The sequence below is a fragment of the Sciurus carolinensis genome, chromosome 8 (genome assembly GCF_902686445.1).
Source record: "Sciurus carolinensis chromosome 8, mSciCar1.2, whole genome shotgun sequence".
NCBI lineage: Eukaryota > Metazoa > Chordata > Mammalia > Rodentia > Sciuridae > Sciurus > Sciurus carolinensis.
In genome coordinates this window covers 85,654,277-85,668,303 of record NC_062220.1, presented here as the reverse complement: position 1 = coordinate 85,668,303, position 14,027 = coordinate 85,654,277, and the positions used below count along the sequence as shown (strand labels likewise).

General features: G+C 44.8%; 1 protein-coding gene across 3 annotated transcripts in view; it reads right to left on the bottom strand.

Moving 5' to 3' along the window:
* Snx10 (sorting nexin 10) overlaps positions 1 to 14,027 on the bottom strand; it is a 58,396-nt gene that overhangs the window by 19,397 nt on the left and 24,972 nt on the right. For all 3 annotated transcript variants that reach the window (XM_047561793.1, XM_047561792.1, XM_047561794.1), the window contains one exon: positions 4,042 to 4,085. In XM_047561793.1, coding sequence (XP_047417749.1) covers positions 4,042 to 4,065 — 24 coding nt within the window. In that variant the 5' untranslated portion in view covers positions 4,066 to 4,085. The remainder of the gene's footprint in view (positions 1 to 4,041; positions 4,086 to 14,027) is intronic.

Sequence of the window (14,027 nt, the reverse complement as noted above, 5' to 3'; positions counted from 1 at the left end):
TAATGGGGGGTGGGAGGGGGGCAAGAATGGAGGAAGGAGGGACTTTATAGAGGGAAAAGAGGGGTGGAATGGAAGGGGGGGAAGGAAAAAATAACAGAATGAATCAAATCTCATTACCCTATGTGAATGTATGATTACGCAAATGGTGTGCTGTTACTCCATGTACAAACAGAAACAACATGTATCCCATTTGTTTACAATAAAAATAAATTTTAAAAAATTAAATTTGGTATGTGTAAAAAAAAAAAAAAAAGAGTATTTGTCTTTTTTTGTAGTTGTTGCTGATTCCCTTCAAAATTCCCAGTGTCACAAGACACAAGGAGATTTTTTTTTTTTTTTAAATCTTTAAGGATGTTTATTGGTTTTAGCCCAGTCCATTTCCAATTAGTATCCTAATATCGAAATCACGCTTTCAGGCTGAGGATGTAGCTCAGTGGTAGAGCACTGACCTAGCACTGACTGTGCCAGCCCTGGGTTAAATCTCCAGCACCAAGCTGGTGAGGGTGGGGGCGGGCACAGCGTTCCTAGAGCAAGTCCAAAATGTTACCTAGGTCAGCATAAGCATATCTTGAACATATGAATCTTATCCCTAGAGGTCATTCATCCAAAATGAGATGGCAACACATCTCTCCTGTCCCCCTCATAGCACCCTATCTCCTGCCTCGGTGGTAGGTCCTGGCAGTGCATGAACACCCCTGGGCTGGTTCAGGCCTGCTCTACTCAGAGTATTCCCTGCCAAGGAATTGACGGTGCCAATAACTGGTAGTAGTTGTTATTCCCAGTATGGAGTATGTACATTTTGTAGGGGCAGGGGAATCCTTATCCTAAGGGAAGAGTGCAAGAAAAAAACAACAAAATAAAAGCAAAAAACTAAAACAGAATGTGGCCATCATGATCCAGGAGAGCAAGGGAGGTGTGACCCCTGTGGTGAACTCAGACACAGATGAGGAGGTGTCAGCTACCTTCAGGTCTCAGCCCTCAGGGAGGAGCATTCGAGCTACACCAGGCACTGAGCAAGCCCAGCACCTGCATGAAGGAGCAGCGCCCTACCAGGTTCAAGGCCAGAATGTTGGTCTCCATGAAACAAATCACGCCCTACAGGAGGAAGTTGCTCATTCACACATTGCAGAAGATGAGCTTCCACCAGGCTTGGGACCAGGGCCCTTAGTGGGGCAGAGTCATCAAATTGCTCAATCTGGACATTAAAAAACAAAAAGAGCAAAAATGCCTGACTCCACAAAAGACGCTGTCTGAAACGTATTTCCTTTCACAGCCACCTGCCTTTCCATTTGGATTCTGGGTTCTGTCTCATTAAACACGAGAGTTGATTCAGTTGAGTCCGTCTAATTATTCTTATTAAAATATGTAACCATAATATTTTAATTGTAAATTAAAGTTGCATGCATGAATGAATCTGAATTCATTTTAATTTTACAATGGCCCAATGCCAAGGCCTTTTTATGGGGAAGATCCATCAGCTCAGATACTGCTCTCCTGGGAATTCAAACCAATGTGCAAATGGAACGTGTTTAACTAACAAGGGAGACACTCACTCCCTTTTCTCTTCTCACTAGATTTATTATAGTAATAAAGCTGTTTTAACAAGAGAGACTGCATTTCCCAAATCCTTAAAAAAATATATATATACCAAACTTTTAGATTGGCACTACCAGCACCATCTGAATGTCAGGCTATCTGAACCTTGAACGAAGAAGACAAACAGGTCTTAATTCACAGGCCAACTCCATGATTAATTAGTAAGGTCTATCATAGGTACTAAACGGAAAGTGACTATGAAAACATATCCTTGGTATAGATTCTAGAATAATCAGTGATATTGCATTTGACCCTTACATGGGTGATAAGGTGGAACCTGACTTCTTTTCCACTAAATAAAAACCGGTCACTAGGACACTGAAAGGATCAACCAAAATCTCCCCTATTCTAACAGGCATTGACTACTGGGTGCCAAGGTAGGCAAGGAGGTAGCTGAGGCCACAGAAAGCCTCTCCTTGATTCTAAGCTGAGGCTTGAAGGAGAAGGAGGCTTGATGGAGAAGCAGGTCACCAGAGTATGGAAACTGAAGGAAAAGATGGTTCCAGGAGTGGGGAAAATATCTGAGAAAGTCCAGGGGTCAAGAGTGCATAGAGCATTCCAGGCTCCAAAATAAACTCTGAAATAAGGAGTAAGAAAGGCCCTGGTGTGGGGTAGCGGGCAGGAGTTAAGTCTAGAGAAAGAATCTGGCTTGAGCCCTGCAGGAGTTTTGACCTGTTACTAAGGACGTGGATTAGAGGCCAGATCATCCTGGCTACATGTAGAAAAGGGATGGATGGATGAGGAACTCCTGTATATAACAGCACATCCATCAAGCCTTGGTACATTCATTTCTTGCTGAGAGGCTAAAGTAAATTTTTGAACATTATACCTCTTTCTGCTTGCAATACTTTTTTTCCTTTTCCATTTAAAAACTTTCCATCTTAAAAGTCCTTAATGTTATAATATTAATATATGTGATAATAGTAATATAATTACTTATAAGAATGGATATTTTCAAGGTCAAAAACATGCTTTATGTAGTCGGCTAAAACTGATGTCTGTTTTTTTGTCATTGAGTAACTCTTTTTTTCTTTTTTGGTCCTGGGGATTGATCCCAGGAGTACTTTACCACTGAGCTACATCCCCAGCACTTTTTATTTTTACTTCTGAGACAGGGACTGACTGAGTTGCTTCAGGCCTCATTAAGTTGCTGAGGCTGGCCTCAAACTTGTGATCCTTTTGCCTCAGTCTCCCAAATTGCTGGGACTGTAACTACTCATGGGTCACCATGCTCAGCTCACTGAGTGACTTTATAATAGAAGTCAAGTGATTAAACCAACCCCTTTCCCACCCTGAAAAGTTGCTTATAATTAGGAAAAAAAAAAAAAACCTTTGCTGCTCTCAAGGGTAGCCATCTTCATCCCACCTCCCAGGAGAAAAAATTTTAAATGTGCCTTTGGAACAGAGCTGGTGGTGGGCATAAGCCCACTGCCCTGAAAGGCCAGCCTGGTATTGGGAGACTGTGAAGATGTGTAGCTCAGATACTGCTACACACCCTACCCAAAGAAGGTCTGGACTCTCCGGGCAACTGGGAGGTGGTCTCTAGACCTGGGATGTCCCACCTGAGAGATTTAGTTGCCTCAGGATTTGGCCACTGGACAGTCTGACTACATGACCATCACAGGTACTTTGGGCCATGCTGTATCTGTTCTGACCTCCAGAAGAAACAGAAACTAAAGGCAGAGTCAGCTCTCTGTATCTGTGGGGTTCAATCAAGTACAGATCAGAAATATTGAAAAAAGAAAATTCCACGTCTGTACTAAATACATCCAGACGTTTTTCCTCTGATCATGTGTCTCTAAACCACACAGTGTAACAAATATTTCCATAGCATTTACATTGCATTTGGCATTATAAGTAATCTGGAGATGATTAAAATATACGGGAAGATGTACATGGGTCAAGTGCGAGCTTGACTCCTAGGTGAAAGCTCAGGAGGCTAAGCTACACTCTGGAAGGGACAGTCATGCCTGAGCTGTGTGTGTGTGTGTGTGTGTGTGTGTGTGTGTGTGTGTGTGTGAGAGAGAGAGAGTGTTTGGGTGTGTATTGAGGGGAGGTTCCAAAAGGTAACAGGCAGGGCAAAACCGAAACTAAAGGCACAGTCCCCTCGTTATTTCCCAAAGGTGGGAGCCATTCAGGGATGAGTCAACAGAGAAGAAAACCAAGAAGGCAGACCCGAGGGAGATAGTTCTGAGTCATGAGAAAAGATGCTCTGGATAAGCGGTAGGTGGCCAAAATGCTTTACAGCTTAGTCACTGGAACCAAAATATGAAAGTCACAGATGCTCCTGTGGTGGGGTGTGGGGAGCATGCATGAAGGTGGGTCACCTGTTCTTCCAGTAGCTCTCCTCTAAGATGCCACCGGTTTATTGTCAGTGAATGAAGAACTAACCTACTGTGAGTCAAAACACTCAGGTTATTTACATTCAGATTTATGATGACATACCTCTTTCTGTTGTTCCGGAAACATCTTCACAGGACCCGGTTAATCTGAAAAATAAGATGTCAACACTAGTGACATGGAACCTCCACACTGGAGTAGACATGCCTCTGGTGGCCTCCCGCGGACCCTCACAGGGGAAGGTCTGCTCCTCCCTCGCTCTCATCTTCTGCTGATCTGATGGACGTCAGTCCACACTGGGGCATGGGAGTGTGGGCCGTGGCCAGTATAAGGCAGTTGAATAATGACAGGTCCTCAAATTGCAAGGCTAGTCAATCAGGCCAGAGTCAGAGCCTAGAGATGTTGGGGAGGGGAGGGGTCATGAGGTTTTGGGAAGGGGAACCAGCAGGCAGCAGTGAATGGAATGGAAATGATACCCAGAGAGATCCACCACTGGGGAAGCCCCAATATTTTTACTGGAAACTCAAACCTTCAAGGATCAGGTTATTCCTATGATATTTAAACTACTCCAGAGGTCAGATGAGACTTGGTGGGGCCCAAAGAGGGGTGAGAGTCAACCTTGACTGGGACCTGCCAGTCAATGCAGCCAGCCTGTCATTTGACTCTGCACCTTGCATGTCCCCGGGTTGTCTATTGATCTGTAAATGCCACTTAATATATAAGCTCACTGCAGTTAACACTGATCCCTGCTTTAAAAATTCAATTCCCTGTTGCAAATTGGTGCAGCTACTCTGGAAAGCAGTATAGATTCCTCAAAAAACTTGGGATGGACCCACCATTTGACCCAGTTATCCCACTCCTCAGTTTATACCCAAAGGACTTAAAATCAACATACTACAGTAATGCAGCCACATCAATGTTCATAGCAGCTCAATTCACAATAGCTAGATTGTGGAACCAACCTAGATGCCCTTCAACAGATGAATGGATAAAGAAACTGTGGTATATACACACAATGGAATATTACTCAGTCATAAAGAAGAATAAAATTATGGCATTTGCTGGTAAATGGATGAAGATGGAAAATATCATACTAAGTGAAATAGGCCAAGCCAAAAAAACCAAAGGCTGAATGTTTTCTCTGATAAGTGGATGATGATATATAACGAGGGGGGTTGTCAAGGGGTGGGGGGGAGAGAAGAATGAAGGAACTTTGGATGGTATAGAGGAAAATGGGGTGGGAAGGGGTGGGGGAAGGAGAGATAGTAGAATGAAACAGACAGTATTACCCTAGGTATATGTATGATTACATGAATGGTGTGAATCTACATTGCGTACAACTATAGAAATAAAAAGTTGTACCCCATTTGGATATAATGAATCAAAATGTTGTAAGAAAAAAATTTTTTAATTAAAAAAATTCAATTCCCTGCCTCTATCCACTTACATATGTGTTGTTACAATTGGTTATGACCGCAGGATCGCTGTTTCCTTTATGTTGGTAAGTCTGAACCCATTTGCTAGATACTGTCATCCACAAACCTTCCCGGAGTCTTTACCAGTGTCTTGGTGCTGCAGGGAGCTTGTACGAGGAAGCTGGAATCCAACAGGCTCCAGCCTCCAGAGGAAGCGGGAACCCAGCAGGCTCCAGCCTCCAGACCCATATGGAGTCACTGACAAGGTAACCCCAACCTGTATGGAAAGGAACGCCACAGAGAGAGCGAACCGCCCCGTGAGCAGCAGGCAGGCAGGTGTCCAGGGGAAAGGAGGTTCCTCTCTCCTGAAGAAGTCAGTGCAAACTAGAGAAAAGGCAGCGAGAGTCGTGGAATCTCAATGGTCAAGGAGAAAAAGGGACTGTCGGGGGAACAGAGGTGTGACAATGACTCACACAGAAGCAGATGAAAAGCATGATGTACGGTCAAGAGATGGCGACCGGACCAGGTCAGCCCACAGAGGGACAGGGTTCTGGGAGGGTGTAGTTGAATTGTGGCTGCCAAAAAGATAAGTCCGAGTCCCAACTCCTGCGACCTGTGAATGTGATCTTACTTGGAAAGAGGGTCTTTGGCAACATGAGGTCAGGGATCTCCAGGCGAGATCATCTGAGGTGACTGGAGCAGACCTTAAATCCAATGATGAGGGTCCTTATGAGAGAAAGGCGAGGGGAAGACACTCATACAGAGGAGCTGGCCACGTGAAGAAGGAGGCAAAGGAGGAGGAGAGCTGGAGACACAAGCCAAGGACCACCTGAAACCACCAGAAGCTGGAAGAGGCAACGGAAGGATCCCCCATAGCCTCCAGAGGGAGCGTGGTCCTACTGACACATTGATTTTGGAGCTCTGACTCCAGAACTGTGAGGGAATACATTTCTAGTTTTAAGCACCCCATTTGTAGTAACAGGAAGGTGTGACAGAGAAGACCTCTGGGGAGCAGACTGGAAAGCAGGCCGGGGCTGAATCCAGGGTGGGAGCACGTGCACTGGCTCATGGGTGCACTCACTAAGCACAGACGGAGCTGCTACCACGCACCCTGGCCGACCTAGAGGCGGGTCGCACAGTGGAGAGCAGAGCAGACTCAGAGATCCAAGGTCTACACAACTACACGACAGGACGATGTGAAAGGACTGGACATGGCACCCCGCAACAAGAATGGAAGGACACTCGACATGATAAAGCCAGAGGCAATCAGGTCGAGTGAAATGAGTCACAAAAAGACAAGCACTGATGAAGCCCCCAGAGTGGTCCAATCCTGAGACAGAAGCAGAGTGGGGATTGCCAAGGGCCGGGGAGAGGGAAGACGGGAAGTTCTTCAGTGGTAGAGTGCGTTTCACAAGATGAGGAGTTCTAGCGAGGGGTTGCACAACAACGTGAAGTTTCCTTTTTTTGGGTGGTGGGGGATATCAGGGATTGAACTCAGGGGCACTGGACCACTGAGCCACATCCCCAGCCCTATTTTGTATTATATTTAGAGATAGGGTCTAACTCAGTTGCTTAGTGCCTCGCTTTTGCTGAGGCTGGCTTTGAAGTCTCGATCCTCCTGCCTCAGCCTCCCAAGCAGCTGGGATTACAGGCGTGTACCACCACAACCAGCTGATACTGATATTTTTTTTAGTTGTTTATGAACCTCTATTTTATTCATTTATTTATATGTGGTGCTGAGAAGGTTCTTAATACAACTGAACTACACACTTAAAATGATTGTGAAGGTCTATCTTATATATATTTTACCACAATTAAAAACAACTTTTTAAAGATTGGAAGGACTCAGAAGAGGGAGGCTTTACTGAGAAAGCAACACTTAAGCCAAGACCTAGTAGACCCTGAGTGTTTTAGCCAAGGAAACAAAAGGAGAGATGTTCCAGGCTGAGGGGACTGGCAGAGGATAAGGAGGAGGAGAACTCTGGGCATTTGGGTTACCAGAGGAGTCCAGTATGAGAGGAAAACGGGACTTCCCATCTTCTCAGGTTCTGTGCTCCTATAAACCACATGCTGCACGCAGATGTCCCTGTGTCCAGGTGGACCCTCCATCCATCAACCTCCACCTTCCAGTCACCCCACTAACTCCCCTCTTTTTCCATGATTCTGCAAAAAACCACTTCCCCTCTCCTGCCCCAACTCTCTGGCCCCATTACACAACCACGTTGTGCAGTTCCCTACTTACGTTGGTTGCATCATGTGATCTATATATTCTGTCTCCCCATTTGACCGAATTTCTCCAACAGCACAGATCTGTGCTTTTTACATAACTGAACTTCACAATCATCCTGTTAGTGGATGGGGTTCAGTATCCTCATTCCACAGATAAGAAAACAGAAGCAGAGGGATTCAGCTGCCCAAAGTCTCCAAGTTCAAGTCTAGTTTCCACTCAAGCCCATATGAGTCCCAGCTCTGGTCCCTCCAGTGCCTGAGGCTGCCCTTGTGATGGTGTGATACAAACAAATGGTTCAGAGTTAGAATCTTTTTTTTTTTTTTTTTTTGGTGGTGCTGGGGATTTGAACCCAGGGCCTTGAACACACAAGGCAAGCACTCTACCAACTGAGCTATATCCCCAGCCCCAGAGTTAGGATCTTCATTCTCCCCATACAGCGTGAGATTTCCTCACCCAGGAAGGAGGTGGAGATGGACTCATAACCAGCCTCGTGGTGGCGAGGGCCTCTCTAAGAGTTGGGGAGGCAAGTATATTTTTTAAGGAAACAATTTTTGTGCCTTTCTTTTCTTTGCTGTTAGGACTAGTCAATCCTCAAACAAAACGCTTGACCCTGTCTACTACCTTCTGGATACAGGCCAGGTTCCAAGAGCCAGGAGCCTGAGCGAGGGAGAGAGAGAGCAAGTAAATGCACCTTTCTGGTATCTCCCTCCATGGACTGCCTGCCGTCTTGCTTTGACACCACCTCCTGCAACGCACTCTCACCCCGGTCTTATAGCCATGGTGACAGCATTTAACCTTTTTAATGTTGAAGAGACTCCACCATGGGACAACTGTGCCCAGGGAAAAGCTACCCTGTTCCTTTCCCATTACAATTCTGCCCCGACAGAAAGCTATCACTATAGTTTGGATCTTAACTGTCCACCAAAGATCCACATGTTGAAGATCCGGTCTCCAGCCTGTGATGGTATGAGGAGATGGTAGAACCTTAGAAGGTGAAGCCTAACACAAGGAAGTTGGGTCACTGGGGGCATGCCCTTACAAGGGATACTGGGATCCTGGCCCCTCTTCTTTGTTTTTTCATTTCCTGGTCACCATAAAACAAGTGTCTTCCTCTCCCACACCACATTCCCCCCATGATGTACTGCCTGGCTAGAGGCCCAAAAGCAATAGAACCAACTGACATTACTAAAACCTCTGAAAAAGTGAGCCAAAAAAATAAATAAATAAAAACCTTTCTTCCATGAAATTGGTTATCTCAGGTATTTTGTCACAGTGATAGAAAGCTGACTAGCAGTTATTTTACAAGGAAGTTACAGATAACAGACTTGATATTCAGGGGAGAGAGGGTCAGACAGGAACCACAGGGAACACGGGGGGAGAGGACCTGAGTACGGAGAAGAGTCTAGGCCAGTTTCAGAAGTACCTAAGAAAACAGGGTAAGAATGGTGGCTACTTCCAGGGGCTTCCAAGAGCTGTGTTAATTTGGAGTCCTCAGAAGGTTATCACCTACCCTTCAAGAAGAAAACCTCCTCACCCTTGTACCCAGTTCCTGTTCAGAGGTTCCTCCAGAGTGCCTTGAGGGAGCTGTGCTCTGTTCATACCTGGGCCTTACAAGTTCACTGCCTAGCAGGAGAAAGTTTGGCCATGCTGGGGAGCTGGTATTGTGGCCATCTTCTTGCCCCTGGGAGATGGCCCAAGGCAATGAGGGCCCCACAGAGGCCCCTGGGACATACAGAGGAACTGGTCCTAGTACTATGTTTAATAAACACCTCCCCACCCTTACATAAACATAAAACCAATATAAAAAATCTTGAGAAAATAATGAAAAACATCAGTACATGAAAATTTAAATCTGTGCATGTTTCAAAATAAAAACAAATAATGAAAATAACATAATAAATAACAAAGGACTAATATTTTTTAATTTATGAAAAATTCTTACATATCTATACCAAAATATTTCTGTAAAGAAGTGAGCAAAGCCCGGGCGTGGTGGGCATGCCTGTAATCCCAGTGGCTCAGAAAGCTGCGGTAGGAGGATCAGGAGTTCAGGGTTAGCCTCAGCAACTTAGCGAGGCCCTAAGCAACTTAGCAAGACCCTTTCTCAAAAAGGGCTGGGGATGTAGTTCCATGGTTTAATGCCCCTGGGTTCAAATCCTGGGTACCTAAAAAAAAAAAAAACCTAAATGAAAGTTCACCTCACATCCATTAGAATAACTACTATTTAAAAAAAGAAAGAACAAAATTAAAGAGTGTTGATGAGGGTATGGAGACATCAGAACCCCTGTGCTAGTAGGAATGTGAAATGGTGGAGCTGCTGTGGAAAATAGTGCGACAGTTGCTAAAAATATTGAAAGCAGAATTACAACATGGTCCAGCAATCCCACGTCTGAATCCAGACCTGAAAGCAAGATCTCCAAGAGATGTGTACACCCATGTTTACAGCAGAATTATTCACAATAGCCAAGAGGTGGAAATAACCCGAGCGTCCATCAATGGATGAGTGGATACACAGAATGTGGTATATATGCACAATGGAATATTCAGCCCTAAAAGGAAATTCTGACACATGCTACTACACACATATACCTTACAGAAATTATGTCAAATGAAAGAATCCAATCACAAAAAGACTTGTCCTTTATGATTCCACTTAGGAAGTTTTTAACGAAGTCAAATAGACAAAGAGCAAGCAGGGCCTGGAGATGAGGCGAAAATGGAGCATTCCTGTTTACCGGCTACAGTTTTCGTTTTATCCAGAAAAAGATCTAGAGAGCTGTTGCACTGCAATGTGAACATGCTTGACACTGCTGAACTGTACGCTTAAAAATGGGTAAAATGGTAAATTCTATGTTATGCACTCCTTACCACAATTAAACATAAAAAGTTTTTGAAGAAAGGTCAATAATCTATTTAAATGTTTGGCCTTCCTATTAATAGAAGTGCAGATAAACACGAGATACACGTCAGCCTCCATTCACATGGAAGTCCAGAGAGAGGCGTCTAGAGACAGAATGTGGAGCACTGGTTGCTTAGGGCTGGGGAGGAGAGAAGCAGGAGGGGAAGTGATAAGGAAGAGGTTCAGAGTTGTTTCTTTCTGAGGTAATGAAAATATTCTAAAATGGACTGGTGATAGCTGCACATATCTATGAATATACTGAAAACCACTGAAGTGTACACTGAAGGACTGGATTGTAATGCTATACGGGTCATAGCTCAGTAAAGCTATTTTTTTTAAAAAGTGCTACCTGAAACCCTGAGCTGCCCATTTTATTATTGGGCCTAGTGTACAGAGCACCCCGTTCCTTGGAGCCACAATGTCTGGCCAAGCTGAGGTTTCTCCAGGGAACACCCAACCCTGGGGTTTCCCCATTGCCACCTGAATCTGACCCCATCCTTCCTCTGCCATCTCCTCTTCCAAACCTTCCTTCTGTTGTGACTCGGGAATTCTCATCTGAGAGCCGAGGGCTGGCCAGTGCCCACCCCTCTGGGCGGCTTTGTCTCCGCTAGGCCCCGGCTTCTCCACTCTCCCCTTCCCTCTGAGTTCCTCTGTTTTGTCCTGCCAAACCCATGGCTAGCAAAAGTGGCCCCAAAAGTGGCTGGAGGGGAATTCCCTCAAGGGAGTGCCCCAAACCCTCATGAGCCAAGGCCGGCTGGGATTGCAGAGAGCAGCACCACACACCAGGGCCATCAGGGCAAAGCATTTCGGGGGGGAAGTTACTTACAGAATGGCTGCAGTGTCACTCCAACAGACAGAGAGCTGCTCTACGGTGAGAGAAGATGCCTGGGCAGTGGGGTCAGGGCTGAGAGTTTACATGAGGGTGTGAGGAATTTGGCCCAGGGCCAGTTTCAGTGTCTTGAGTAAGGACCTCAATTCCTTTATCAGTGCCTGGGGATGTTCGAGGCCCTGGGCTCCAGACACCTGCAGCTGAACAGGCGCAAAGCAATCAAGGCACTCTGGTTTTCAGTCAGGACACAGAAAGGCAGGAACCCCACAATTTACCCATCGGACGGACATCTCTTACAGTCTCATATGCCCACCTCTCCTGTGATGTCCCTCAGCTGTAGGAAAGAGTGGGATGGCACGTAAGGACCTTTTTCCTAATTATATGAAACACTGCAAAAAGAACCCACACCAAAAGTAAATACAGATGCATGTTACACAACCTAAAATCACAAATTTTGGGGGGGATGCGGGTATCAGGGATTGAATCCAGGGGGTCGTAACTACTGAGCTACATCCCCAGCCCTCCTGAGCTGCTGGGATTACAGCCATGCGCCACCATGCCTGGCCCTAAAAGGCTTGCACAGTGATTCAAGCAAGAATCCTAGAAGTTGTCACTGATTCTTTACTTTTCCATCCTTTCCAAATCCAATTGGTCACCAAGCCCTGATGATCCTCTCTCCTAATGCCTAAGTCGATTCCCTTTTCTGAGCCTCCTATGCTGCTGGTTGTTCAAGCATTACACATTTCTCTTCTAGACTCTGATTTGTTCAAGATCTTCCATTAACTGTGGGACAGGCCTCTCCCACAGGCCTTGGAGATAAATATCTGCACCCTGATCACTTAGCATTTATTTTTAATACAATTTTAGTTTAAAAAGAAAAACTACTTGTAGCATTTTTCAAACTAAGTCTTCAAATATGAACCAATGAAATGCCCTCTGTGTGGCTCAGTACTACGAGGTATACAGAAGTCAGTCAAATATAAATTCATATTTGAAAAATTTTAGCAGAAAAAAATAGTAAAGAGCAGATCCTGAAAATGAAGATTTAACAATTCATATTGCTTTGGGAAAGACAAAACAGAACAAGCCTGCAAAGCCAGCTAAACAAGGCCTTAGGTCATTTTGAACCTGAAGGATCCTGATCTTAACAGCTACAGGAAAACGGCACCATGAGCCTAGGAGTGCTTTTTGAGTTTCTTTCTTCATGAGACTCTAGGGAGAAAAATGGCCACCCTTTCCAGGGTTCCCTGCTTGATTACAGTCATTCTCCAAGGTCTATTCCTCGATGCTTTGTAGGACCCCAGAATAAAAGGGAAAACCTCCAGCAGTCTGAATCTTACCACAGGGTTCTTAGGCCTATGACCAAGATTTTAAGACCCACAGTTAAATGGGGAAAAGAAAACCAATGCAGTAAACTTTTCATAAAGCTGAAATCTCTCAATTTAAAGGACTCAACTTTTTTTCTTTAATTTTATTTGTTCTAATTAGTTGTGCATGACAGTAGAATGCGTTTATGCATTTTCAAAAATCATACATAAATGGAGTATAATTTCTCACTTTTCTGATTGTACATATTGTAGGATCACATGGGCCATGCAGTCATATATGCACATGAGGTAATAATATCTGTTTCACTCTACTATCCTTCCTACCCCCATACCCCCTCCTCTTCCTTCACTCCCCTCTACTGAATATAAAGTAACTCTATTCTTCCTAAAGGACTCAACTTTATTCTGAGATTATACTTTTGGGGAGGGGTACTGAAATATTCTTATATAAAATGACAGGGCACATATCTGATAAGGGTAGGCAGGTGTTTATATCTTTTATATGAAAATCAAAAAGTCAGCTATCTTGTATAAGACCCCCAATCTTCTTTTTTAAATCTTAGCAATGCAAGAATCCCACAAATCTGAGTGCACCCCATCTCAGCAGTCCCCGAATCCTCTCCCACCTGTGGATTCTGACAGGGTTTTCCTGGGTCCTTCCTTATATCAACTCTAGTCTGGTAGTACTGGGTATCTGGAGTGCCTCATTGAGACAGGGCATGCTCAATCAATTAGCTATGTCTGACATGGCACTGAGGAGCGTTGGAAGGACGTGGGAGGTAAAACAGAGGAGTGACATGAGCAACGCATCTGACAAAGAGCACCCTGGCTTAAAACATGCCAGAGCCCAATGTTAAAACCAGAACCCACTGTTAAAACCACTTGGTAAAGTATAACCGAAAAAACTTAGTGACTCACACAGCCCCTTAACTAAAACATTGTCATTGAAAACAGAAGGGAGAGGACAACAAGGTCACGAGGGTGCCCAGTAGTCAGCAAGGCTCACTCACTACCTCCTGGTCCGTGATTCATTTCATGCCTCAAGGAAACCCCAGGCATCTGTCCATGCTGAAGCTGTTCCTCCAGGCTCTAAATGACACCTGGAAAGAATGCTTGGCCCAGCCACACTGACCAGGAAAGGGCTTGGCAGGAAGGAGCCAGAGAGCTGACCAAAGGAAACAAAACCAAAGGCAATCTTTTTCAAAGAAAGCTAAACTTGTGATCTCCTCAGCAATTCAAAGTCCAAAGATACTGCAAGTAAACAAATGCGCTTGGGAATCGGGAACAAAAGCCAAGACTGGGAGCAGAGTTGGCAAAGAAGAGTTCTCTATGAAGTACAGCTGGACAGAAGCAAGATTCAAAGTTAGCAAGTTCTACCTTCCCAAGTTTG